Below are 26997 nucleotides of genomic sequence, written 5' to 3'. Positions count from 1 at the left end.
ATTACATTTGCATGATTTTATTTCTCTTTGAAAATGAAAAGCTAGGGAGCTGTACAGCTGTAGCTCAGCTACAGGTAATTTGAAATAATTACCAGCTGTTCCTTTCATCAGGGTTACCGTTATCTGTCTTCAGTAGGGTGTAGCCAGAGAGCATCTGAGGAGAATTTCCATCATGTGAATGGCTAATTAGATCCTGGGCTATGGATTATAGACAAATATATTGTTAAGAATTAATAATATTTGAATGTCCATTTTTCCACAAAGTTGGTCAAATGAAATAAATACTTATGTTCTGTATTTCATGTATGTTTGATAAGACTTCAATTTCTGTGAAATCATCAGGCTCTGTACTCACTACCGTACTGTATCAAGACATGGACTGGGACCAGTTTGACATGAACCCCAAAGTGATAGCTGCTGTTAAGAAAGGTAATTTAATCCACCTGTGTGTACATTCTTGATTTGCTATTACCATAATATCTACCTGTACATAATCATATCCATACTGGAAATCTAATTTAAATACTTGGTGAGACAGTGTGTATATTTTCAAGTGATACACTCTTCTTCCAGTGGTGATTTTTCCAAACAGCTTTATAATCTGCTTTTGATAAACCCCTGATGCATGCTACCTCCCATGTCAAAAGCTTGTCAAGAGTAGTGTCCTGGCTTCCAAGCAGTCAAGAAGAGGTTGGAATACTGGAGTTTGTTCCATTAGGAAAGAAATGAACAGACACAGTCAGACTATTCTTTTCTAATCGAGTCAATTTTATTTGCAATGTGCATTTTATTTCTGTTGCCTTCTTGAAGAAGAAGTTAAAAATCCAAAAGCAGCCACCGTTTACACACAAGTAACTCCACTTTGGTGCACCAGAAGAACATCATAGTGAAATCGCTTCTCTATCAGAGCCTTCTCTCAGGCCCCACTTCTATCTGATGTTAAGACTGATAATGCTTTAAAGCCTTCCAAAAAAACATTAATGTCCCTTTCCATTCAAAATCACTGATAATCATGATGATATAAATAAAACTTGTAACTTTTTTTAACCAGTACTCAGTAAATTAACAATAAATGGAAGTCCTTCTCTTTTGTAAGGTTATATCAATCCAAAAGCATTTATGAGAATTCCTCTAATTTCAGCTAATATAAAATCAATGAAAGAGATTTTGAATCTTTCTGGAGCAGACTTGCAAAGGCTGACAAAACTGTCCAGTATGGATGTACAGTGCTTACTGAAAACAGTCTCTGGTACATTGAGGAAAAGCTGTGTGCTTACAGGTAATACTGTCAATACAAGTAAAGTGTTGTTGTATTTACATCATTTAAAAACAATTCTAGACTTTAGAGCTATAATGAAATGTTTAAATTTATTGCTCAAAGATCTGTTGTTGAAGTAGAGCATAAAACATTTTTTGTATAACAGGTAATAGTATATTGATAAATTATTTCTCAGTCAAGTCAAGTATTCAGGAAATAAAAAGCTGTAAGTTCCTGTTATTCTTTAGTACTGTGGTTCTCAAACTAGGGCCGCCGCTTGTTCAGGGAAAGTCCGTAGCGGGCCAGGCTGGTTTGTTTACCTGCCGCGTCCGCAGGTTTGGCCAATCGTGGCTTCCGCTGGCTGTGGTTCACTGTTCCAGGCCAATGGGGGCTGCAGGAAGTGGCACAGGCCGAGGGACATGCTCGCCATCCTTCCTGCAGCCCCCATTTGCCTGGAGCGGTGAATTGTGGCAAGCGGGAGCCGCCATGAGCCGAACCTGCAGATGCAGCAGGTAAACAAACCGGCCTGGCTTGTCAGGGCCTTTCCCTGAACAAGCGGTGGCCCTAGTTTTGAGAACCACTGCTTTAGCAGATGCTTTTATATTCTTAAAGGGCCTGATCCTGTGAAGCGCTGAATGTAAATAGAAGTGGATTGTACTCAGCCTTATAGGGTCTAATAATTCCTCTACATGGAAAATCTTGGCTGGGGGACAGGACACTGCAAGATTCCCCTCATAGAATTTCCACCAGAATATTTCATAGTGCAGGGGTTGCCCTCCTCTAATGGAATGGGCTAGGAATTGAGCAATTGAATCCACCATTTCTTGTTATCTGTGTGGATCTTTAAAGCTTAGCCAGAAGTACAGAGCCTTCTATGTTTTCATACTGCTTCCTGATCTTTAGCAGCTCTCCTCCACTTAAGGTTGTCAGGTGTCCAATTTTCAACCAGAAAGTCCAGTCAAAAAGGGCACCTGGCAGTGTCCAGTCAGATGAACTGACCAAACACAAAAGTCCGGTTCCCGCGGGGCAGGGGAAGGAATGAGGTCATTAATCCATGCCAGCCCCTGCTCAGCCTGGGCTGCCTTCTACCTGCAGGCAAGCTCCTTGTCAGGCTACAGCAGCTCTCATTTCAGTCCCGGAGCAGAGGAAGTCCAGCTGGAGGGGGAAGTGTGGTATAAAGGACAGGGGTGGAGCAAGAGGTCGGGCCTCAGGAGTCTGGTCACCAGCCATTAGAAAGATGGCAACCCTACCTCCACTTCCTGGTCATATCTGCTCCACTGAAGTCATGCAGACAAGATTTTCCTTGCTGCAGCGGTCCCCAAAAGTCTCCTTAAAGGACAGGAAGAGGGAAAAGTTCTAGCATGGAAGGGATCAGCGTAAATGCAATCTGTACCAATTTACAAGCAGATTCCTCAGTGCATGGATTATTAGTTGGGAGGAAAACAGGCTGAATCATGCTTACATCTGGAAAAAATGTCAATCATAGAGCTACCTAGAATGTGGCAGCTATGTTATATTGTCCCTTATTAAGAAAATGCTAAACTGAACTTTCTTTTAAAAAATATCCTCTAGCACTTCAGCTGTACCAAGACAAAGATCACTGCACATCCCAACACCAGAAACTAAGCCTGGGTTGCTCAGTACTAGATAGCTTGTTAAGAGGTGGCATTCCTTTGGTGGGGATCACAGAACTTGCTGGTGAGAGCTCTGCTGGGAAGACTCAGATTAGTTTGCAGCTGTGTCTTTCTGTGCAGTATCCTTATGAATATGGAGGATTAGAATCTGGTAAGTACAATACACTTTCAGATTTACTTATTGTTTTAAGGGAGTATGCTAGCTTTAAGCTAAGTAATTTGTGTAATTGCAGTAAATATTTGTATCTGTGGATACAGAACCATTGGCAGTAAGATGAGAAACTGGGCATTTGGAAAAGAAAAGCATGCGTGTACAACTGCTACATCCCCACATAATACTTCCCACTTTTACTACTGGCTGCTGATGGCACACAGGTTAGGGTGGCTGTGTGGATAGAATCAGACATGACTTTCCATTGAGTTATGATTGACTTTTTCCCTCAACAATCAAGAGTAGTGGAAAGTTTGTTAATCAAAATGCATAAGGCATATACAGATGGAGTGTGTTAGGTTTCAGCATCATGACCACCCCCGACTCTTCATGAAAACTGACATGACAAAACAATCCACATGACAGATATTGTTACATTAATATCTTAGGCATGTGCTAAGTATCCCTTATGTAAAGCAGGGGTTACAATATCACGAAGGATCTGGTCATGATGTACAGGGCAAAACTGATGGACATATAGTCAAAAAAGTCAGAGGCATTGTGTTGTACCCTACAATTTTCCTATGTCTGTGCAAGTAAGTAGATTAGAAGGATAATTTGAACATAACCATTATTATTGTAAAGCCAACGATCTCTTGTATTTTTTTTGTTTGTGTTTTTGTACTTCGATGGGGAGGAAGAAACTTATGTCAATTCTGAGAACTCTTTAGTCTAGTCCTCTGTATGACTAATGTTTTGGCTAGACTGTTGTTCTGCGTCCCTTGCAGCATCATGTTTAACATTGACGCTCTCAGAGTTTACTGTGTGAAAGTTGCTCAACTTGTTTCCTACTGTGTCCAACCACATGGAAAATTCTTGAAACGTCAAAAGGCAGAGATGGCTTTTAGGGCAGAAATTAGTCCTTGGCTTACATTTTTTTTTTGCTCTAGGTTATGTCATTGATAGGAGCAGAAGCATATATGTTTTTAGTCCTCCCCTTCAGTTCCTTCCTTGGATGCTACTACGTGTTACATGTGTCACAAGTTCAGATCTATACTCATTTACAAGATCAGATGTATTCTTATTTGTGCCCTAGTGCTCCCCTTCATTTATGCTGGGAGAAAGGAACTAAATGGGTTCAGATATAGGATATTGGGGGCAGAAAGGAAGACCCTCATCCTAGTTGTATTTTTGCCAGTAGAATCCTCCTTGCACGGGCACAGTTTTGTGAGAGGGTAATGGCTGGATTCCACAGCATCCCAGCTTCCCCATTAGTGCCTGGGGCTGTTATGTTGTTTTGTTCTGGGCATATTGATCTCCTTGCCTCTGCACTGCCAACTGTGGTTTGTGGCACATCAGCGGGCACAGAGCCCATAGTAATAAATACAACTCCTGCAGAAGGGAAACAGAAACAGTATCTGAGGGGTGGAGAGGAGAAAGTGTTTCTGAGGTTCCTAATTAGATCTGAGTGCATGTAAATGAGTAAATCTTTGCTTTTGAACAGGAACAACAGAACCCAACTTTCTGACATGACAGTTGATGGGGCAGTCTGGTAGACAGATGACTGGCAAGTTTTTGGAGCTCAGACAGTTGGAGCAGCACATATTGCAAGTGTTGCCCCTTTTTGACCTGAGTGACTAGTCAAAGTTCATGGCCCTGGGGCTATTCCAATTGAGAGTAGAAACTGATGATGGAGTCTGGCATTTTCTTTGATGCAATCTTTTTTGTTTACAACAAATGTACAAAGTTCTGCTTCTCAGCAGACAAGTGGAACCAAAAACAGGAGAGCTTCTTTGCTTTCAGCCTCAAGCCTTTTTAACCATCTTCGACTCAAAAAGCTCTCTAGCTTCTTGTAAGGCCATACAGTGCTTACAGGCTTCTGTTTAGATGTCTTCTGTCAGTCTCTCATTTTCTGGTTCTGTGTTCTCCACAAACTTTCTTCCAAAAAAAATCAGCAAAAGCCCCTCTTCCCACACAGTTCCACTACTGGACTGGTTCACACAACAATTTTATCTTAGGTGAGGGTTTGTGTCAATCTAAGAATAGCTTTCCTTAATTGCTTATTTGGCTGAATTTACTTTATATGCACGTGTGGAAGCTGGGAACACCAGATTGCTACCAATCAGTGAGGAATCAATTTGGAGTTGGGAAATCCACCGTGGGGGTTGCTGTGGTGCAAGTTTGCAGGGCCATTAATTGCATCCTGCTACAAAGGACTGTGACTCTGGGACATAGTGGATGGCTTTGCAGCAATGAGGCAATAGATGACAGGCATATCCCTGTTTTGGCACCATACCACTTTTCCACAGAGTACATGAACAGAAAGGTCTACTTTTTCTTTAGTATTGCAAGTGCTGGTGGATCTCCAGGCTGTTTTACTGACATCAGTGCGGGATGGTCAGGGAAGGGGCATGATGCAGGCATCTTTAAGAACACAGGCCTGTTCAGAAAGCTGCAAGCAGGGACTTTCTTTCCAGACCAGAGGATCATTGTCGGGGGCATTGAAGTGCCAATAGCAATCCTTGGAGACCCAGCCTACCCCTTACTCCTGTGGCTCATGAAGCTGTACACCAGCCACCTCAACAGTACCAAGGAGTGCTTCAACTACAGGCTAAGCCAGTGCAGAACTACAGTGGAATTTACCTTTGGCCATTTGAAAAACAGCTCGCGCTGTCTACTCATGAGGTTAGACCTCCATGGAAAACATTATCCCAGTGATTATAGCTACCTGTTATGTCCTTCATAATATCTGTAAAGCAAAGAGGGAAAAGTTTCTGCTGGGGTGGAGTGGAATGGCTATCTGCTGATTTTGAGCAGACAGATACCATGGCTATAAGAAGAGCTCAGCAGTGAGCTATACAGCTCAGGGAGGCATTGAAAGACCATTTTAATAGTGAGCCACAGTAATATGTATTGCTGTAGTGTGCTCTCCCTGGCATTTTGTTTTTTGCATTCCAATATGAACCTTGTAATGAGTGCTGTGTGTGTGTGTAGTAGTAGTATAACATTGCACATGCACCTATTGCTATTGTCTCTGAATGATGTGAGAGCCACACAGCATATATTGTGAAATAATAATGATGAATTCAGTTTCCATAACTAAATTTTTATTCCAAACCCAAGCATACAGACGCATTTATAACAGAATGAAACTTTATAAATACAGGGAAAAGAACCTTTGAAGGGAAAAGAGCAGTCATTTTCATTTCACAAACACATACACATACACCAACCGTGTCCCTCACAGGTCAGTGTTTATGTGACTGTGATTGTCATGGGATCTCTGGTTCCCACAATCACATGCTGAAGCGGCTCCTGGGCTGGAGGCTCCACCAAGCGTCCTCCCTGCTTGGTAGTCAGCCTTGAATGACTCCAGCCATTTAGCTACTGGGGGAGGAGGGGAGCGGCTATGGCCATGAGGTGCAAGTGCTGTCCTTATGGATACTGCTAGGCAAAATTCTCTGGCTTTGATAAATTGGACATGTTCGTGTACACACGCGCACACACACACATGCGGCTGCACCTACAGCCATGTGTGTGTGGATTTGTGTGACTGGACTTCTTTAAACCCAGTGAGGAGTTGATTACTGGTGTGTAAAGTATGGTAAAAACGCACACCCATTTGACACCCCTAAAGATGCAAGGGATGAGTTTCATTAATCAGTGTTATTGGTATATAAAATAAACGATGCAGTATTGGTATATTTATCATTGAGACATGATCTCCATAATGTGCCTATACAGCAAAGGCATAAGCCAGAGACCATTCCTCAGTCCTGTTGGGTTCTGGGGAGGTTGGCTAAAGGCTCCTCCCGCAGCCTATCGGGAGGATCCACTGAGCCTGGGACTCATATAATTACGGGGAGAGAACAGAAAAAAATAACAAGGACAGGTGTGAAGGTCAAAGGGTCAAAAAAAGGGAACCTGAAGAGGACACCAAGTGTCAGGCAATTATGTAGCTATGCAATAAAAGCGTCATCTGGTGGGTCAATGAATAGTGGAAAGAGGAGTCTGTGAAACCAAAGGATGTGATCACTGCACTGGGCACCAGAAGAACAGCTGCAGGACTGTTGTGATCATAGCTGTATCTTTTGTTGGGTCACCAAGTTTGGATAAAAAAAGTAAAAATTGTCCTTTTAACAGTACCAAGATTTTGAGAGAGTTGTAAGAAGAAAATATTCCCTAATTTGAGTTTTCATTGCTAAGTGGAAAAAGGAATGAAATTTGAAAATATATTTGTAATGTGAGTTGTGTAATATTAGAGATTGGTTTTATTTTGATTGCAGGTGCTGTCTACATTTGCACAGAAGATGTTTTCCCAAATAAACGCTTGCAGCAACTGATTGATCAACAACATACATTTAGGGCAGATGTTCCACTTGATGTCATACAGAAAATAAAATTTGGAAACAGTGTTTTCATTGAACATGCTGCAGACCTTGTAAGTAACAGTGCAACTTACAAATAAATTACTTGGGAACACTAAATCCAATTAGTGCAGATGCAAACAAATAGTACAGGGGGCTTAACTGTAGCTAGGCAGTAGTGCTCACAAAGACAACAAATAAATTAAGGTGATTTTCTATATATACCAGCTTCCTAATCTCTTCATATTGTATTTAGGAGCTGAATCCAAGTTTTCAGAGATTTAATTCTCATACGAAGTTTCATTTTGAAAAGGACAAGAGATCTTTACAGACTAACATTCAACTTCTTCCAAAATCCATTATATTATAACAAGTATATGAGGCATTACTATTACTTGTATTGCAAGAGTGCCTAGAGACACCTCCCCCCACTCTTTATACTAGGCAGTGTAAAAACTCATAATAGAAAAATGGTCCCTGCCCCAAAGAATTTACAATGTAAGTTTTTTTAAGACAGTGGGTAAACACTGGTTGATAAAACAAACAAACAGGATGCAGGGGAATGAAAGGTAACAATGATATATAACCATGATAAACAGTAGCCATAGTATATCAGCTGTCCAGTCATTGCCAGTATTCTTGTATGTGTCATGATACAGGGATTAGTTTTAAGAAGAGATTTGGGGGGAATCCTGCATAATTTTAGAACTGAACCATCAGTTTAGCTTAATAATTGATAGCCTGGTGGGTGTAATGTTTAGCGCTATTTTTGTAATTGCTTTTATTTTTTCGAGTTGGTCTTGACAAACACAAAGAACTACTGTGCAGGATGCATTTGTTTTTCCATTGTGTATTTTCTAAACTGTTGAGTAATAATCAAAATGTACTCCATGATAATCTTGGTAACTTATACCCCGCTTGTTTTGTATTAACAAAGAGAACAGTTGTAAGATAAGAGATTAAAACTTTGAGGTGAGAAAAGACAATAACCATGCAAACTGCAGCTAATGCCTGCAGAGAGAGTGTAAAGTACCACATTACAGTGTTTGTACATATATTTGAGATTTGATAAGTTAAATGAGAATTTTACTCCCTTCTTTCATCTGCAATTCTGCAGTGGGGAAAAGAGCTGTTTAAAGTGTGATGTAGTTCAAGTGGCGTTTAAACCTCAAGTTTACTGGAAGTAGCTCTCTAGGACCTAATTCTGTGTTGGGATACGTCTCCCTGTGGCCAGGTGGAGTCCGATTGACCTTAGTGGAGGTCTGCATTTGCTGATTTGAATGAAGGAGGAGGCCTTAGTGTTTAGAGAACTTGTTTGTACTAACTGAGCTACAGCCAGGGCCAACCCTAGGTGTTTGGTTGCCCAAGGCAGAAAATGTTTTCAGCGCCCCGCCCTCCTCGAAGGCACAAGCAAAATCATTCCTAAATGTGATGACTTGCATCCATGAATGTTGGCACCCATGGGCCTGATCACCCTCTCCTAGGTTCAGCTCTAGCTACAGCAACATATTCTTTTTAACTGATCTTATGTAATTGATGGTATTTCAAAAGCCACACATCTGAGTTGCCCTTTGTCACCCCATCAGTGTTTTTATATAAGCGTAGATGAGTGACTGGTTGAATTTTCCTCATGCACGTAGCCTCCCTCATGTATGGATTTTTGTAATTATATATAATGCTATGTGGGATCAAAAGTTTCTAAAATATCAAAATAATTCTTTTTAAAAATTTAGGGTAGTTTTTCCACATCCAAAACTTCTGAGAAGCATTCCTGGTCCATCAGTATTTTAGTGAACTGTTTATAACCTGAATCATAAATAATTTATAAATAAAGTATCCATCTAAATGCCCAGCCAAAGCCACTTTCAAGTCCCTCCCATTTTCATGAGTAGCAAATAAGGTCATCATGAGCATATGTCCTCAGGACTATGAGTGGCCCTTGATTTGATGGAAAGTGTACTTCTTCAAGTGGCCTCAGCATATTCCCACTTGTGTGATCAAGGCACCTGGGTGCACTGTGAGCATCAGCAACTTTCTGGAGCAGCGCCCATTGGGGCCATTCACCCCTTCCTCTCTCTCTCTCATCCTGGAGAGTTTTGAGGGTATAAAAGGAGAGTGGCCCCAACCACGCCTCAGTTCCTTTCTAACTGCTGAAGATGCAGTGAGCTCAGATCATAGAAAATGTCCTCTACACTTTCCTCATCAGGTTTTCTTTTCTTTCCACACCCCGCATCTCTTTCTGCTCTTTTTTTGGCAAATTTTGTTTTATAGTTACTGTCTTAATCAGGTTTTTCTATGAAAAGACATGAGGAGAGGTCTGTCTGGCATGGGCTTTGTGTGGGCTCACAGTGGAGGCGCCTCAAGCCCAGTCAGCTAGCTGGTACTGAATAAGTCCAGCATTCACTTTGAGGAGCGTCCCACTGGAGTGGGTTTGGCTGCATCTTGCACCTCTGCACCAGACAGACTTCTCAGGCTGTTCACTGTCAAGGTCTCTGGGTCTGTCCAGGTTGTCGCAGGAGACCTAGCTGTGTGCCTACAGTGGCTCTCTTATTTTTTGGATCCAATTTCCAAAGGATTTGCATCCACAGAGCTTAGATCCAGCAGCCTAGTGTGGATCTGGGGCTGCAAAACCCAGATCTGGCAACCAGGTATGGATCTGGGAGCAGCAAAACCTGGATCCACCACAGAGCACTATACAGAGTTACTAAAAAAAAGAAAAATGCTGAGTATAGATCTGTGACTGGTTAGTGTGGCTTTGGATACAAATGGATCCAGGGTCGGAGTCTGAATCCAGATTCAATAGTCAAACATTAAGGACTGGCAAGCACAGTTGCCAAGAAGGGATCTGATTACCTGGGATCCAGCCAGCATGAGGATCTGACATCTTTGACTGTTGCATCACTTGTCTAATGGCTCTGCACTACTGAGGCCCCAGATCTGCCCAAGTTAGTGAAATCTGGCAGGGGACTATATTTCCAACACCAGGATCTTTGCAGAGCTGCTTGCCTTACTAATTCTGTGCTCAACATAGTAGCATAAACAAACCAATCAGTGGAAAGGTCTTTGCAACACTGGAAAGGGGAAATGCACTGCAAGCTTCTGATCGGATCTGAAATGGTGGATCTCTAAGTTAGAGGACAGTTTTCACATTATGCATCCTGTTTGGCCTTTTTCAGACACACACATTGTCTGTCTGTCTCTCTCTGAGCCCTGCTTGCCTGGGAGATTTTCCCATTCCAATGCTCTATCTATCAGACCCTTGCCCTGTAGGCAAGAAGAGAGGGACCAATCCATTCTTAAACTCATTTACTATCAGAAATTGTAAAAGGCAGTTTACCTGATCCAGGAATTGTGAGCTCACTTGGTTCTGGGCAGGAACTGCTGAGGTTCTCTTAGGTTCCTAAGGGCTAAATCAGCTGCCCAGAACCAGATTTATGAGAATCTGGCAGGCTGAGAACTGGTACAATGGTCAAATGCTTCCTTAGGATGTAAAGGTACTATACCTATCTCAGTTCTATTGATTCTGAGATTCACAGATCTGAAGACTTTTGCTGCACAGCATCTGTAGGAGAAATCAGGTATGGTGTTGCAAGATCCATCTGATGTTTGAGAAAGGACTGCCTGTTGTCTTTTAGAGTCTCTTTGTAACCCTCCAAAGTAAAGGCAAAAAAAGGGAGACCTGGAATCCGTTTTCTTCTTCAGGGAATGAAACTGTATTGCTAAGGTTCCCTGAAGAAGACGAGTACTGTTGGTCCTATTTTAGATTTAGAGCTTTTTATAAGGGGCTGTGACAACTGCTCTGATATTCTTTAATCTGACATCATAAATATGCTGATAGATCTGTGTCTGATCTCTCATAGGAGTAAGCTTTATTAGAGCATTATTGGATCCAGGGTACCTACCTTCAGTTATAACTAGTTCCTGATTCTAAGCCAGAAAAGAAACTATTGAGGCTTGCTTCTGGCTCCAGCATGAAATACACAAGTGACTCTGGGTTGGACAGTGTCTTTGGTAGGCCCTTGTATGCGTAGTAGAAACACACAGAGGCACCTATCCTTAACTTTACCAAGCGTTCCTTGGAACCAGTAGAGAACTTGGATCCAATTGAGCACTAGGCGCAGCATTTCAGAAAATCTCAGTAAACCTAGCTTTGATTCTTCCCATCTTGGAATGAACAGGTGCACCTAAGGGTTGAGACATCCATCACCTGAATGCAATGGTATGTGAGGTTTGTTTCCTGGCCACAATGTGAATTATAGCCTTCTATCATATAATATGGGCAATAGAATTGGGTCAGAATGCTATCTGGCTGTACTCCCACCCTATGGTTCATTGTATTCATATCTGGGTTCCTGTGAAGGGGAACACATACCAGCAGTGCTTCCTAGTGGACAGGCCAAGATATGGCAGGTTCTCGTCCTCTTGGGTGTTCCCCTTTCTCACTGTAGCTCTGCTGTGATGCTCTGTCTTTTTAGCAACTCAGCCTTTCAACTAGGTCACACATTCAAGTCTACCCTTTTGGGGGTACAAGTCCAATGATGTGGAAGTCTTCAGAGGTCAGCAAGGGCTTCAGGGCTTCACTCTTGCGTCAGGGTATTGGGATCTGGACTCTCATGCCTTCCAGATCTTCCCCCACCTAGGTTCTATGCTGATATATAGACTTCTGTCACTTCCCTTTTTTAGGAGGTGGTAGGGGAACCTGGGCCCATCCTCTCTACCAGGTTCAAATCCAGGGTTCAATGGTGGGCTGCTAAGATTTGCACCTCAGGGTGTTATGCCGCTGCTTAACTAGATCGCTTCCTGCCAGTGCTTCCTCTTCAGACACAGTTAAGTAAAGAACAGAACACACAATTAAAGTTTCAAAAGTCATCAGTTCCTCCTTTGCAGGCTGGGTCAGGTTAGTATTTCCAAGTCTCAGGCAGCAAGAGCTTCTGTGGTACTCCTGAGGAGTTGAGAACATAGGTCAGTTCACCTTCCCCATCTGGAGGGCCTTGCAAATCTGCAGATATCTGCTTTATATCCTCAGATAGCCACATTCGTGGACCATTTTTGCAGATCACGGATTGGATGTGGATACAAATTTTGTATTTGTGCAGGGCTCTCTCCATCTGCCTTCCATTGAGCTACTCTGCTTCCTTTTTTAAGCTTTACTTCCACTGTGGACAGGTTTTACAGGTGCAGTGGGGTGGGGCTGCCTGGGCTCAGAGGCGCTCCTTAGCCCCTAGTTCTCCAGTGTGGGGTTTGTACATCCATCACAATTCCAGAGACAGAACTCTAATTTCCAGATGTATTCCAGTATTCCTATTCTTTGCCATGGTCACATATGTCTCTTTACATATACCTCTGAGTCAAAGAAGACCTTTATCAATACCCCTGAGCATTTCTGTGGCAGCAAGTGTTCCATTAAATGCCTATCTGTCATGATTATTCTCATTGAATGGTTGGTTATCTGTTTGGGAATAGACATTTACCCTCAATAGAGTGTCCGGGTGCTCCTTTTCTAGTAGTTTGCACAAACAAAGGTACTTTCATGCCGATTTAGAAGATGTGTGGTCACTGAAGCCTTGATATATTTTAGAACTGCAATTTTTCCTGCAGTGTACAGATTCCTTACTAGCACAGTTATGTGATACCTTTTAATACTAGGGTATATCTGAGACCTCACCAAGGCACTATATGACTTTGTCACCTTTTCTTGATGCTCAGATGTTCGTGATGGCTCAGAATTTTCCAGATGCCTTATTTCATATGACAGAGTAAGAACATGCCCCCAGGGAGTTCCCTTATCTCCTTTCTGCCATCTGCAGTAGTGCTCCTAGAGGGTGTAAGGCAGGCCCGCACAACATGCGGCCCGCAGAGGCTCACTGTGCGGCCTGCAGGGGGGATTCTAAATCCCGCGCACACAGCACTCTGCGGGCAGCCCAGAGCCCTTTGAATCCCGGCCACAGCTCACTGTGCAACCCGCGGGGAGATTCTGAATCCCATGCACACAGCGCTCTGCGGGAAGCCCAGAGCCCTTTGAATCCCGGCTGCGGCTCCAGCAGCTGGGCTGGGGCTGGGATTTAAAGGGCTCGGGCTCCCCTCAGCGGCAGGAGCTCTGGGCCCTTTAAATCCCTGCCCCAGCCCCACAAAGCCCTGGGTTCCCCCAGCCGCTGGAGCCCTGGGCCCTTTAATTTGCCCCTGAGGGCTCCCAGTCACCTCTTCAGCTAGGGGCCCCTGGTTGATTTAAAATCAAGTATCCCCACCCCCAACCTTCCTTTTTGGCCGACAGCTGTTTTGGTGGGCAGCGCTGGGGAAGGAAGGTTTGTTTCTGCAGGGCTGGGCGGCGCTGGGGCGGGGTGTTTCTGTGGGGCCGGGGGGTTTCGGCCCTCAGCTGTTTTCTTTGGAGTAATGTGGCCCTCGCCGCTTTACGAGTTGTGCAGGCCTGGTGTAAGGGATTCTTCAACGTGATTTCCATCCATTCCAAGATTTGTGATCTCGGTGAAAGATGTGATTCCAGATAAAGATATGAGAGCTATTTCTCTGACTTGCAAGACTTTTTTTCTTCCCTTCATAAAATCCAAATCTGTCTAAATTTCTGATGGACAGCATTACGTGAGTATGTTACACAGATCACTAAAGAGGGGTTTGCTCAAGCCAGTTATCAGGGAAATATCCTCTTTAAAAAAAAATAAAATCCCTGTCCTCATTGGATGGGTCCAGTATCTCACCTACCAGTGAAAGATGATGTATTGATAGACTCTTTGAGAATTTTTCATTCAACAGTACAAGTGCATTAGCGAGGGCTCCATTGTATATTCTTTCTTTCCACGAGTGGGTAAATACCAGTTAATTCCCAACAGGGATACCGTGCTTGTGCATGGCTGTGATCCAAAGACAAACATGTCCTAACATTAATATCACACTCTTTTCTTGCACCAAGAGCAGAAACTTAACTATATGTTGACCCTGATTCTATTGAATTAAGAGGTTTTTTTTTTTTTGTTTGTTTAATGTTGCTCCAGTTGGTACCAAGTTACTATCATTAGCCATGGTTAAAGATTGGCAATTCTGTCATCAATATCATGGAGATGTGTCATGGGGTTGGCTGCCTTCTAAGTGCCCCCTTGTGGCCATGGATGCCTTCACAGTGTCTTGCCCCTGTTTTCCCTTCTTCAGGTCCCTTTTAAGAACTTACCCAGTTTAAAAAGGAAATTTAAAGCAATCCGCACAAAGGATCCTGTTTATTTAGTTTTCTGGTCATATTCTTGCCCTCTGGGCCTCAACTCCTATTCAGTCTCTCTCACAGTAATAAAAAATAACACACAGTCCTCGAAGAACAAAGTATAAACTCATGAGATCTTTGACCCAGTTTCAGCTTGGCACAGCCCCCTCATCCCTGAAGGGTCTGTCTCAGTCTCTACCTTGCTTCTTGGAGAGAGTCTCACCCAGGCTTCCCTGCTTGGAGATCTTTCTCCTTCTTATTTGATAGGTTTCCTGCCTCTGGCAATTTCAGTTACTCTCTCAACCAGCCCCACACCTGCAGTATCCTGTTTTTTTTTATATTAGACTAGCTGATTCAACCCCAATGTGGCTTGTCCTGTAATCAGGATTGGCTTAGCCCCAGGCTTTCCAGTCCATTGGGGGCATTTACACTATTATATTAATGTCTATAAAGTCATGCTTTCCAAACTACTGAGTGTCCCGCCTGTGACATGAGGTGGGAGTCTCCACCCAGGTTCAAAGTTTCTTTGGTCGACATTTTGACTCCAGATTGCTGGTGTCTTGACTGTTGGTGTTATGCTGAGATCTAAAAAACTCTAGTTTAAAAAGATGAATGTTTGATTCGTCAAATCTGACCTATGGCTTGAAAAAGATCTCCCATCTGGTCAACTCTTAAATGAGTAGATCTGATAAGGTCCTTCTCAACTGTTATTTTACATTAAGTGAAGATGCCATTCTTGACACTCATTCAGATAGTCATTAGGTTTGTATTTCAGTAACTATATCTCTTTTAAATTGCATTCTTATGGAACAGGTGGCCTTGGTTGCATCTCCATTCCAAGAGTCTAAGATGTCTGCGATTTCCATCTTTCAGACCACTAGATTGTTTGTTTGTTTGTTTGTTTGTTTGTCCCTGAGCCTCTTTTATATTCAGGGAAGCAGGTATCATATTTTTGCATATTCAGAGAACATTGTCATTATATATCATGCCAAAGCTTATCTACAAGTCTCCCCAATCCTTTGGAGAAATGGAGCTCACATGAGGAGCCAAAGGTTGTCCATCTGTCACACTGTGTTTTACAATTGTCATGACCTGACACAGCTTCAACCTTCTGGAATTGTCTGTCCTCATCCAGAGCAGAGGCAGTGTCTGTGGCATGCCCTCATACTGTCTTCATCAGATAGTGTTGCATGACTGATACTGCAGCTATATTAGAGAGAGAGAGTGCTGAAATTGTATCTTTTTATTGGACCAACTTCCGTTGGTGAGAGAGACAAGCTTACACAGAGTTCTTCAGCTTCATGTAATTTTGTCTCTTACCAACAGAAGTTGATCCAATAAAACAATTATCTCACCCACCATGTCTCTCAAATATCTTGGGACCAACACAGCTACAAGAATGCTGCATACTGAAGCTGTGTGTGTTTTTAGCAAAAATAATCCATCATTAAGACTTGTTTTGGGAGAGCAAGATCGGTCACTTCTGTTCCTCTTGACCTGGCACCCAAAGCTGATGCTTTTTTGGCATTCCTATTGACCCTTGTTTATCTAGAACTCCTCAGTCCCCTTTCCTGGGCATTGTACTGCTTGCTACACTCCCACAAGTAGGAATATGCAGAGGCCATTTGAAGATGAAATGAAAGTTACTTACCTATAACTGAAATTCTTCTAGATGAGCCTCTGCATATTCACATTCCCAGCCCACTTTTTCCACTTCTTCTTCAGAGTCTCAGGTTAGGAATTCCCAAATTAGTGGAAGAAACTGAGGGATGGCTGGGATATTTCCCCTTTTATACTCTCAGAACCCTCCCAGGTTGAGAGCTGGGAGGAGGTGCAAATGACCCCAGTGGACACTGCTTTCCAGGTTCCAGAAGCTTCCTGCTCAGGCACCTTCATCCAAGAAGTGTGTCAATCCAGAGTAGGGGTGGCCAACTTGTGGCTCTGGAGCCACATGCGGCTCTTCAGAAGTTAATATGCGGCACCTTGTATAGGCACCAACTCCGGGGCTCGAGCTACAGGCGCCAACTTTCCAGTGTGCCGGGGGGTGCTCAGTGCTCAACCCTTGGCTCTGCTACAGGCCCTACACCCATTCCACCCTGTCCTACCCCTCCCCTGAACCTGCCATGCCCTCACTTCTCCTCCTCCCTCCCCCAGAGCCTCCTGCATACCACGAAACAGCTGATTGGTAGGTGTGGGGAGGTGCTGATTGGTGGGGCTGCCGGTGGGTGGGAGGAACTGGGCACCAGGGGGGAAACTCATGGGGGCGGGTGGGGGGCGCTGATGTATTACTATGGCTCTTTGGCAATGTACATTGGTAAATTCTGGATCCTTCTCAGGCTCAGGTTGGCCACCCCTGATCCAGAGGCTCATCTCAAAGAACTCTGGTTATGGATAAGTAGCCTTCATTTTCTAATGGGCTCTAAAGGTTAACAATAATATTTGTTCAAAGTACTAGATCATTATTTTAAAAAATCTAGGGTAAATATAAGAACACATTGTATATGATGATAATATTGCAAATTGTTATCTAAATGTCACATTCGCTGCAGTCCAGACAATTGGCCCTCCTATGTTGGGAAACAATGGCTTTTTTCCAGTCCTCTGAAACGATAAAATGCATTTATCATGGAGAAAGTCTGCACAATAACAGCAGGCATTCTGAGAAACAGCTCATAATAGGATTTACGTAGAACCAAAGCACCCCGCCAAATATAAAATGTTACACATATTGACAAGGCAATAAATGGCAGCAATATCTGGCTATGGCTCCCCAAAGTGCAGTCACCTCTCCAATGCACTGTAGACCACCCTTAGTGTACAGTGAACACAGTAAGAAATCTTTCTCAAGTTATCTATTCTGCTGAATGAATTCTTTTCAACAGTTAGAAACACACAGTTAAGATGATATTTGTGTGAAGAGCAAATCAGTTTGGTAAGATTAATCCTACTATTATCCAGTTCCAATAAATTCAGTCTAATTTTGACAGACATGGAATGTAGGAAGTTGTCAGACCTTTAATCCCGGCAGAATGTTTATAAATCTTCAACTGTATATTCCTATTTATTTGTGAAGAATGGTGTCTTCCACAAGAACAGTGTAAAGGTGTCAAAAGAATTCCCTCTTTGCTAAAATGAACAACTGTTACATGTTACATGATAAAAGAAAATTACACTCTACTGGGTGGTTAGTAGTTTAACTTCTGAAATATTTTGGGGACTTCAGAAACATTCAGATGATGGAATTTTGTATCAGCTGGGGAGGAAACGAGTTTCAGGTGATACTAACTTTTACCAGAAGTTTTGGTTAATAGAGGGTCTGATATAATAGCTATATGTAGTACTATCTCAATTCCTTTGATGAAAGAACACTGTCTTTTTTTCTCATTTATCAATACCCTGAGGACTTATGCTAGCCTTGAGTGAACTCCTCAACATTCAAGTGAGAACTTGAATGCAGAGTGGCCATGGAATAGGACTGCACTGTCATGTTCTTGGGTAACACTGGAATTTTATACGTGATTCAAAAATCCAGGTCAAACTTTCTCTTGACTTGTGCAGCCCCATTTACTTGACTGTGCTAGGCTGCACAAGGTGTAAACTAGTGCTGCAGTTGATCTCCTTCTTTTGTTTTTCTTGTGACTACTTTTAACAGACACCAGACCTACACAGAATACAATTGTGTTGTAAAGATCTACAATCTTGGTTTATGAATATAACCTCCCATAAATAACCACAGAGCCAAGCAGTGAAATGACAGGTATCTGTCTTAGAATTTTATAGGTACCAGCATTCTAACTAGTTCTAATGTTGAATATTTGTATTTTGTGCTAGGACACCTTCTACAACTGCATTGCTAAAAGGATTACCTTACTGCTCTTGAGAGGCGTGGTGCGTTTGGTGGTCATTGATTCTATGGCTGCTTTGTTTCGATGTGAATTTGGAGCAAAAGATTCTGTTATGAAAGCCAGATATCTGCAGACATTCGGAGCAAAACTTCACAGTTTAAGCAGCAGATTCAGAACTCCAATACTGTGCATTAATCAGGTATGAAACTAGAGTATTTCTTACTCTGCAGAACCACTGAAGAAACAGAGAAGAGAACTACAAACAGAAATGAAGCTGACAGTATTCTTTTTGAACACACACTTTTTTGTTCTATGATCATTTAATGATTAATGGAGGAATTTTATCATACAGAAACAAATTCACTAGTATTGAGACATCTGTTGGCCCAAAAGTATTTGTATGAATGTTATACAAGCTGGTTGATACATTCTGAAAGTGAGAACATATTTGTATTTATACAAAAATTTCTTCTCTCATGAAACTGCAAAACCTATATAAGAACTAGGAAAGTCAGTATGTCCCAATATTTTCCTCGCCAACATTTTAGGTTTTTTAAAAATCTAGTCAATCTATGATAGCTCTGGAGGTCTTTATCAACAGAACATGTACAACCCAGGCAGTACCAGAGGCCATTATGGTGACTTCGTGATGTGGAACTTAGTCCACTGAAAGCTGGCCCAAGGAAGTCATAGGCTTAATTTTTTGAGTGACATTTGGGGAAATAATCTTTCTTTAAAAATTTTTTTTGAGGTATTAAAAGAAACTAGAATGAGCCAAACAGGAACAATCAGTACAGAGAACTAATGGAAATATTTTCTTTAAAATTGGGATGAAGCCTCAGATCTTATACTTGCTTATGCAGCTTTATCTGTTTTTAGCTTGTTTTTTTCCTACTAATATTTTTGGAACACATTTGGAGACAATTTTTATTACGTTATTTGTATCACAATAGTGCCTGGAGGTCCCAGTGGGTGCTGTAAATCTGATTTTGCAAGTTAGTGTTCAGTACATTAGGAAAAAAGAGCTGCTTAAGTGAGAAAATTGTCTTGTTTTAAAAGGATATTATCAATTTTGTCATAATGACTAACTGAAATGTTCCAATTGCTAATAAGGCAGGCTTCAAATATCCTGAAATTTTTTTTAAAATGATTTGTATAGATGTTTTCTCCTCCCCTGTTTAATGTTTGCAAGGGTCTTTTTTCGCTAAGGGAGAAACTGTCTATACAGAGGGGAAAGTGAAAATAACTATATGTAAAGCATTGTCAACTGCACAAAGTAATCAGACAGAAAAAAGAGAATTTCTCTCACACTCACACTAACTTTGAAGGGGTCCCACAGGGATCTGTACTATCCCATCTTCTCTTCAATATCTAATGAGATAGATGTTGTTGACCCAGTTGCCAACAGTATGCTAATGACACTGAACTATCTATCTCATTCGCAATCCATGCAACTGTTACTACTAAAATGTCAGCATGCCTACAAGACATTAGTTCTTGGATGAAGGTCAGCTGGCTCAAGCTGAACCCAGTAAGACCAGTGATGCTAGTCAGAGAGGGGAAACATTTTGAAGGACCAGCGAAGACGACATTTCTACCTTCCATTGATGACATAAAGCCTCCATCAAAATAGTGTGAAGCTTTGGCTTCTAGTTTGACTCATTAAACTTAGATGACCTTGTACCATCAGTATCTAAAAACCACTAATTTCATCTCCAGTTCATTAAGTAACTTTGTCTCCTGAACATGGACCTGGCAACAGTCAATGCATTTGTCACATCTAGGGTAGATTACTGTAATTCAGTGTATCTGAAGCTGAATGTGAAGACAATGCATCAGCTCTAGCTGTTACAAAATGTGTCTGTCTGCCATGTCTGTGGTTTAGGAGGCTGCCCTGAGCACAAGAGGCTTATGCTGAAGTCCCTCCATGGGCTCCCCAGTCAACTTATGATGCCAGTTTAAGGCTTTGGGTCCTAATCAACAAAGCAACTAATGGATCAAACTCAAACTCCATTAAAGACACAATTCTGTCTATGAACTATCATGACAGCTGCAGTCCTTTGGGACAATGTAGAAAATGAAGCCCAGGATGAAGTTTGTGAGAACTTGGGATAAAACATTCTCAGTCAAGGGGACCTGCTATGGAACAAACTTCCAGAGGTGATTGTGCAGAGTCTGACCACCTTTAAGAAACACTGCAAAACTTTCTTCAAAGTTTTTTCCTCCATAATAATGACACAGTGACACCCTCTTGTACCACCAAACCCCTACCATCTAAAGAAAGAAAAGAAAATCTAAAAGATCAAAACCAAAAAAAGCCTATTTTATCCTGAAAAAAGGAAACGTGCTAGAGATGCCATGAAGTCAAGTAGTGGCTTCGCTATTGCCATTGATTTGGAATACTACAGCGATGGGCAGCAGAAAAAAAAACCCTTAGGCAACATCTTTCAGTTGTAATAATTTTAGGGATCACTTGTAACAATACTTCAAGCAACATCTTCAAACAGAAATGATTCAGCAAGTTGATGGTGGCATCCCTTTAACTTTAGTCCATGATAAGATTGATAAACCTAAACCTAGGGCTCTGCTTCATTAAAATATTCCTAATTTTAAATGGCTGTACTAGAAAACAGATTATTTCTATAAAATGAGACCCTCTCCCCAGTAGAAGAACATGTGGCGAGGACATAGGAGGAGGGGAGGCTTCCCTCAAGTTTCCTTTGAATTCTTTTGCTGGCAGAATCAGAACTCCATCGCATGATTCAGGCCCTAAACATAGTGGCTTTCTGGGGATGTGAAGCCCCTAAAGCCTCGGCACTTACTGTAGAACAGAGGTCCCCAAACTGTGGGGTGTGGAGGAACATTTGGGAGGGTGAGGCTGGGGCCCAGGCCAGCCCCCACAGGGGGTAGGGAGAAAGCACCGCCCAGCTCTGCGTCTGGCTGTTGGTCCTGCACTTGGGGATGTGCTCCTAGCTGCCAGCCTCGGGCCCCGGCTGCCGGCCAAGACCCCTGGCTGAGGCTCTGCTCCCACCCCTGCCCCAAGCTGTGGCCCAGCCTTAATCCCTTTTCCTCTGTCTGCATCTCGCCCCCCGAGCTGCAACCCTGCTCCTAGCTTGGGGGGTGGGTGGGACATGGACAGGGGTAAAGAGGGGCATGAAGTAAACATTTTGGGGACTACTGCTCTAGGACCCTCTGCCCTGTCTCCTCTACAGTGCAGTTCCTGGAGAGCCTTGCTTATCATGGATTCTGCCACTGGCCCTTGGATATCCTGTAGAGTGGGACTGTGCATTGTGGAGTCGGCTCTTTTTGGCTATTTTCCCAGGGTTTTCTGGGGCAGCTATGCTGCAAATAAGGTTCTGACAAGGAAGCAAGGGCAAGGCAAGGATGTATCTTTTCAAAACTCTTCTGAGTTGAGAAGATTCTCAGTTCTGCATGGGAGGTGGTGGAGGTAGTTTAAGAGTGCGGGTTAGATCTGTCTTCAGAATCAGGGAACTGTAAATTGGCTCTGGCCTGAGCATAGGTCAGTGCAAACTTTAGGGTTCTCTAACCTATCTCAAATGGACTGATTTCCATTTGGCTACATGCTACCTGAGGTGGGACATCCTTAAGGGCTACAATCTTATGAATGTGCAGTCTAAAAATGAATGTAGAGTAGCCCGCAGACTTCTCAGCCAGGTGTTTATTACTGAACATCAGGGCTGGCTCTAGGAACCAGCGCTCCAAGGGGCGTCACTCTGGCCCCTTTTTTTTTTTGCTTGGGGCACAAAAAGCCAGGAGCCTGCCCTGAGCGGAGGTGAGATGCAGTGGTTGGGGGCATAGGGAGGCCCGCAGGAAGTAACCTGGTGGCGGGAGGGCAGAGGAACTTCTACCCCCACCCAGCTCACTGCCACTCCACTGCCGCCTGCTCCCCCAAGTGCGCCGCCACTTCGCTTCTCCCCCCTCCCTCTCAGGCTTGCCACAAAACAACTGATTCACACAACAAGCCTGGGAGGGAGGGGGGAGAAGCGGAGCGGTGGCAGCGCACTCAGGGGAGCAGGCAGAGTGGAGGTGAGCTGCTGCGGTGGTGGGCATGGGGAGGGCTGCAGGAAGTAACCCTGGGGAGGGCACAGGAACCATTTCCGCCCCCTCCCCCAAACTCACCTCCGCCTCCTCCCGAGTGCGCTGCTGCTCCACTTCTCCTGGGAAATGCGGCATACCTGGGGGAGGAAGCAGGGCCGGGGATTTAGGGAACGGGTTGGAATGGGGCGGGGAAGGGGGCAGGGCTGGGGGCGGGGCAGGAAATTTTTTTTTGCTTGGGGCAGCAAAAAACTTGGAGCCGGCACTGCTGAACATCCTGGGAGGAAAGGAAAGACAAGACTAAATGGGTAATATTTTGTACTGATTTTTGATAATTTGTGTAAGTGTGCTAAAAAAAGACTTCCTAGCTATTGCAGCAATAGTTTGGGGGAGGAATTTCTCTTGTGTTTATTTTAGTCCAGAGTCCCCCATCTTTGGGGAGCAGCTTTGGATTTGGAACGCTTTATTGAGTTATTTTCCTATGCTTTTGGCTGTTTGAGGAAATCTTTTGCCTTTTCGGGAAACGATGGCTTTCTTCCTCTGAGGATTAGCCTCTCTTTTAGGGAAGAGTTCTGTTTTGAGCCTGAGCCTGAGCCCAGACCTTCCTTTTGCAAAGGAATCAGAAAGTATCTAGATTTCTTCTAAGTGCTTCAGTCACTTAAGAACTTGAGATTAGACAGATAAAGCACTAGAGTTCAGAGGTGGATTGGACCCCTCAGGTCCTAGTAGTGTTTTGACCTTAGTACTGAAGAAATTGCTCTGGAAGGTCTGGATTGACTCCCAAGAGCTGAAGAGGACTGATGTGCACTTAAGTGTCTTTAGAGGAGTCTTTGCTTATGTGGTGGGATGCACAGGTCTCAGATTTATGTAGACCAAGTCTCTTTTCCTGGCAAAGCAAGGTTCTGCAGATAGGGAGCTACTGTGGAAGAACTACCCTTCCAAGTGTCCAGAAAGGGTCTCCTAACCACTGGAGCATTTCTTAGCCTTTGAATTGTTCGATTTGGACTGCTCTGCTGTAAAAAGAAACAAGTGAAGTACAGAAGCCCAGTGAATGGTCTCATTTGGGGAATAAGGCTCCTGAAATTTCAGACCCCAAAGCCAAAGGAGGATCGGGATATCGGGACTATTGTTGCTATAATCTCAAATTCAGCTTTAACAACTGAGAATACTGGATTGCCATTCTGCTTAAAATGCTGGAGATAGAATCAAACACAAGGGCGGAAGGCCCATGATCAAGCCTCATGCACGGTCTGAACTGCCTCTGGTATTTGCTGAAAGAGAAATGCAGCCCAGTCCTCTGACTGAGGAGGAGCTGGATCCAGAAAGCAAATGCATTTTTAATTAAAAAATTTAAAAAAAAAATACCAGTCACTAACTGAATTCCTTTTAAAATAAGACATGTAGCATATCAAGTAGGCTACAAAACTTGTAGTTACAGGAGGGAGCTGTGAATGTAATCATTTTTTCTCATCTGTATCTTCAAGCTGTGTGTCCAAGAAAAAAATCATAGCATACACTAAGGGCTACATACAGACAACTGTTCTTTAACTTACTGTGCTTTTGTCAACAGAAAGATGTTAAGAACAAAGATTTTTATATGTTTCATCTTGGAAGACAATTCATGTGGTTAAGATGCATTCCTGGGAGGCAGGACACCTGAGTTCTATTCCAGGCTCTACCCACAGTCTGTGTTTGTGATCTTGGGCAAGTCACTTAAATCACTGAGTGTCTTCACTTACACACACATAAAATGGGGTTTATTCTTTTATAGTTCTCCAGATGATGGTACAATCTAGTGAAACTATTCAAGGGCCCTTTTTAATTAATAGATTGGTACAAGCTGTGACTAAGTTTATACCCCACAGTACCCCTTCAATTTCAGCCTGGATAAGTAAGTTTGGAGTGTTATTTTTTGTTTTGTTTTGTTTTTTTAATTTAGTTTAAGTAACTTGTGATTCAATAGATGCTCTTTTTTTTTTGCGTGGCACCCCTTTCCCCACCCTTCCTTGGGTAAATACAACTATATATTCAAAATGCAACTTCATTCAAATTCTATTTTATTTTTTATTTTTTTTATGATTTAGGTAACTGATGCAATGGATGAGACAGATGTTGCTCAGAGCAATTTTGGGTAAGTAGTTCTCCATAAACTAAAATGTAATAGTGCACGCATGTGCGCGCACACACGATGATTTAATCCTGCACTCTCCCCCCCCTTTGTCAGTTTATCCTCAGTATAATATATAGGAATATAGAAACAGAATGCTAGATGAGATGAACTCTGGTCTGATGCGGCAAGGCAATTCCTGACAGTGATCAGTACTAGCTGTGGAGGAAAGTGGAAGAAATCCTATAGGGTACAATTATGGAATAATCTGCCCATAGGGGGGTGTGTGTGTGTGGGGGGGTGGGGGGGTGTTTTTAAATCCTCAGGTATTAGTGGTTGGTTTACACTCTAGCACATGAGGGATTATATCTTCTCTTGTCTGTCTAATGTAACTGTGGATGTTGTTGTTTCTTTCATACAAATTTAAACCTTTATTAAAATCCTGTTTTTTAAAAAAAAATTGTAAAGATATCATTAACCAGCAGAACTTCATTGCCACAAGATACCTTTGAGGCCAAAAAATTAGTAGGATTTAAATAAGGCCTTGGTATTTATATGAATGAGAACTTTCCCAGTGACATAAGATCATATTTTTAAGAGGAGATAAAATTTTGTTTCAGGGGCATGACATTGTTTATGGGGGTTAGGGAGAAACTTCTCCTTTGGGCCGGTTATTCTCTGCCTAGTGGAGGGTTATTTCCATTTTCCTTTGAAACAAATTTTATAAATGACAAATCAAGAAAAAAAATTGAGGGTGTTTAAATCTACCCCACCATCCTTAATGTTGTCTCTAATGGAGCCCACGGTAGATGGCCCTGTATTTTGTCTTTTAAGTGGTTGAAAATTGTTTGAAGTTGACTTATGGTAATTCTTCCTAGCACAGTAGAGGATTTGTCATGAGAAATGCCATATTTATGAAGCATTGGAGCTACTTTTAGCTGAAGTGTAACTTCTAATGTATGTCTACTTAACATGTTTCACACTAGATTGTTAATTCATTTTGTGTTTCATGCATGCAAAAACTTACAAAACACTGTTTTCTTTTAGCTTATTGGATAAGAAAGTTTCTCCAGCACTTGGGCTAACCTGGTCCAATCAACTGTTGATGAGATTGATGGCCAGTCGCATTACACAATCAGAACAGGCACCTGGAGGTGCATTACAGCATAGTGGAAGTGTTTTGAGGACTTTAAGGGTGGTTTTTGCTCCTCATCTCGCTCCGTCCTTCTGCTGCTATGCAGTAAATTTGGAAGGTGTGAAAGGTGTAAAAGTGAAAACCCCACTGTGAAAATGTTACATATCTATCGACTCACAGTCACTTACATCTATCTTTGGAATCAAGCAGCCATTGGCCTACTTTTTTTTTTCCCCAGCTGTAGAAAAGATGCCTCGCCATGTATATGAAAAATGTTGCTTGGACAATACACTTTTATAACCATATTCTGCAAAAATACAGAAGCAGTGATGAAGAATAAATTTCTGTACCTACTTTTAGATTGTTAGGTTTGCACCTTATGTATCTATTTTGGAAAAGAGGGGTGTCATGGGGGGTCCAGTCCTGCACCCCTCTTCCTGGGACCCACAGTGACTCTCAGCCAGCCAGTAAAACAAAGTTTATTGGACAACAGGAATGCAGGTTACAGCAGAGCTTGCAGGCACAGTCAAGACCCCTCAATCGAGTCCTCCTGGAGTTTCAGGGTGCTTGGTCCAGCATAGGATCCCCTGAATTCCCCTCATCCAGCCCGAAACTGAACTGCCCCTCCTCCAGCCGGCCGATTCCTTTGTTCAGCTTCCCAGGCCAAGGTGCTAACCCCCTCCCCCCTACCTCGCTCAGGTTACAGGCTTAAAGATCCTATCCCTCACCTAAAGACATCCCTGGCTCTCCCATTCCCCATGCAGACAAGCCCTACTCCATCACAAGGGGATCTTAATAAAATATTACCTGCATCTTTGGGAAGCAGACTATAATAATGCTGGCCTGCTTTAAACACTTACTGAAGTAGGCCAGCTGTACTTTCGAATCCTGACTCTAATTAGTTTTATAAACATGCTATTTCCCTGCTAAAGTAGCTGAAAGTGTGCTGCTCTCAGAAAGGAATAATTCATTAATAAAGTACCAAAGCAATACTGACTTGTTACCTGCACTAACCCCCCCTTCTCCCTCCCAAAAGATCTCCCCCTGCCACAACCAACAAAAAACCTTTGTGGTGTTAATTCTAGCTAAACCATAGCTGACTTCACTGCTTGTAGCAGTGAGGATATTTATGGAGAAGAGGACACAGCTATTCCTAGCTCCTGTACATTGGCTATAGATTCTATGAAGATTCTTATACTGCTCTCATCACCAGAGCACCTGAACAACTTCAAGTACTTCA

At 42.7% G+C, this 26997-nt stretch overlaps 1 protein-coding gene across 1 annotated transcript; it reads left to right on the top strand.

Moving 5' to 3' along the window:
• Positions 1-323: 323 nt before the first annotated feature.
• On the top strand, positions 324-26163 carry XRCC3 (X-ray repair cross complementing 3). Its single transcript, XM_050954257.1, has 7 exons — positions 324-429; positions 1142-1279; positions 2831-3043; positions 7330-7484; positions 18446-18658; positions 24600-24646; positions 25670-26163. Exons 1-7 carry the CDS (start codon positions 375-377, stop codon positions 25908-25910), a joined length of 1062 nt encoding a protein of 353 aa, XP_050810214.1. The 5' UTR covers positions 324-374; the 3' UTR covers positions 25911-26163.
• Positions 26164-26997: the final 834 nt, after the last annotated feature.

This window comes from Gopherus flavomarginatus, chromosome 5, assembly GCF_025201925.1.
Source record: "Gopherus flavomarginatus isolate rGopFla2 chromosome 5, rGopFla2.mat.asm, whole genome shotgun sequence".
Classification (NCBI taxonomy): Eukaryota; Metazoa; Chordata; order Testudines; family Testudinidae; genus Gopherus; species Gopherus flavomarginatus.
This window is presented reverse-complemented; position numbering and strand designations above follow the sequence as displayed.

Coding starts and splice junctions, on each gene's coding strand:
- XRCC3 (XM_050954257.1), top strand. CDS start 375: ATGGACTGGGACCAGTTTGACATGAACCCCAAAGTGATAGCTGCTGTT. Junction 3,044..7,329: donor ATATGGAGGATTAGAATCTG/GTAAGTACAATA, acceptor TTTTGATTGCAG/GTGCTGTCTACATTTGCACA. Junction 18,659..24,599: donor CAATACTGTGCATTAATCAG/GTATGAAACTAG, acceptor TTTATGATTTAG/GTAACTGATGCAATGGATGA.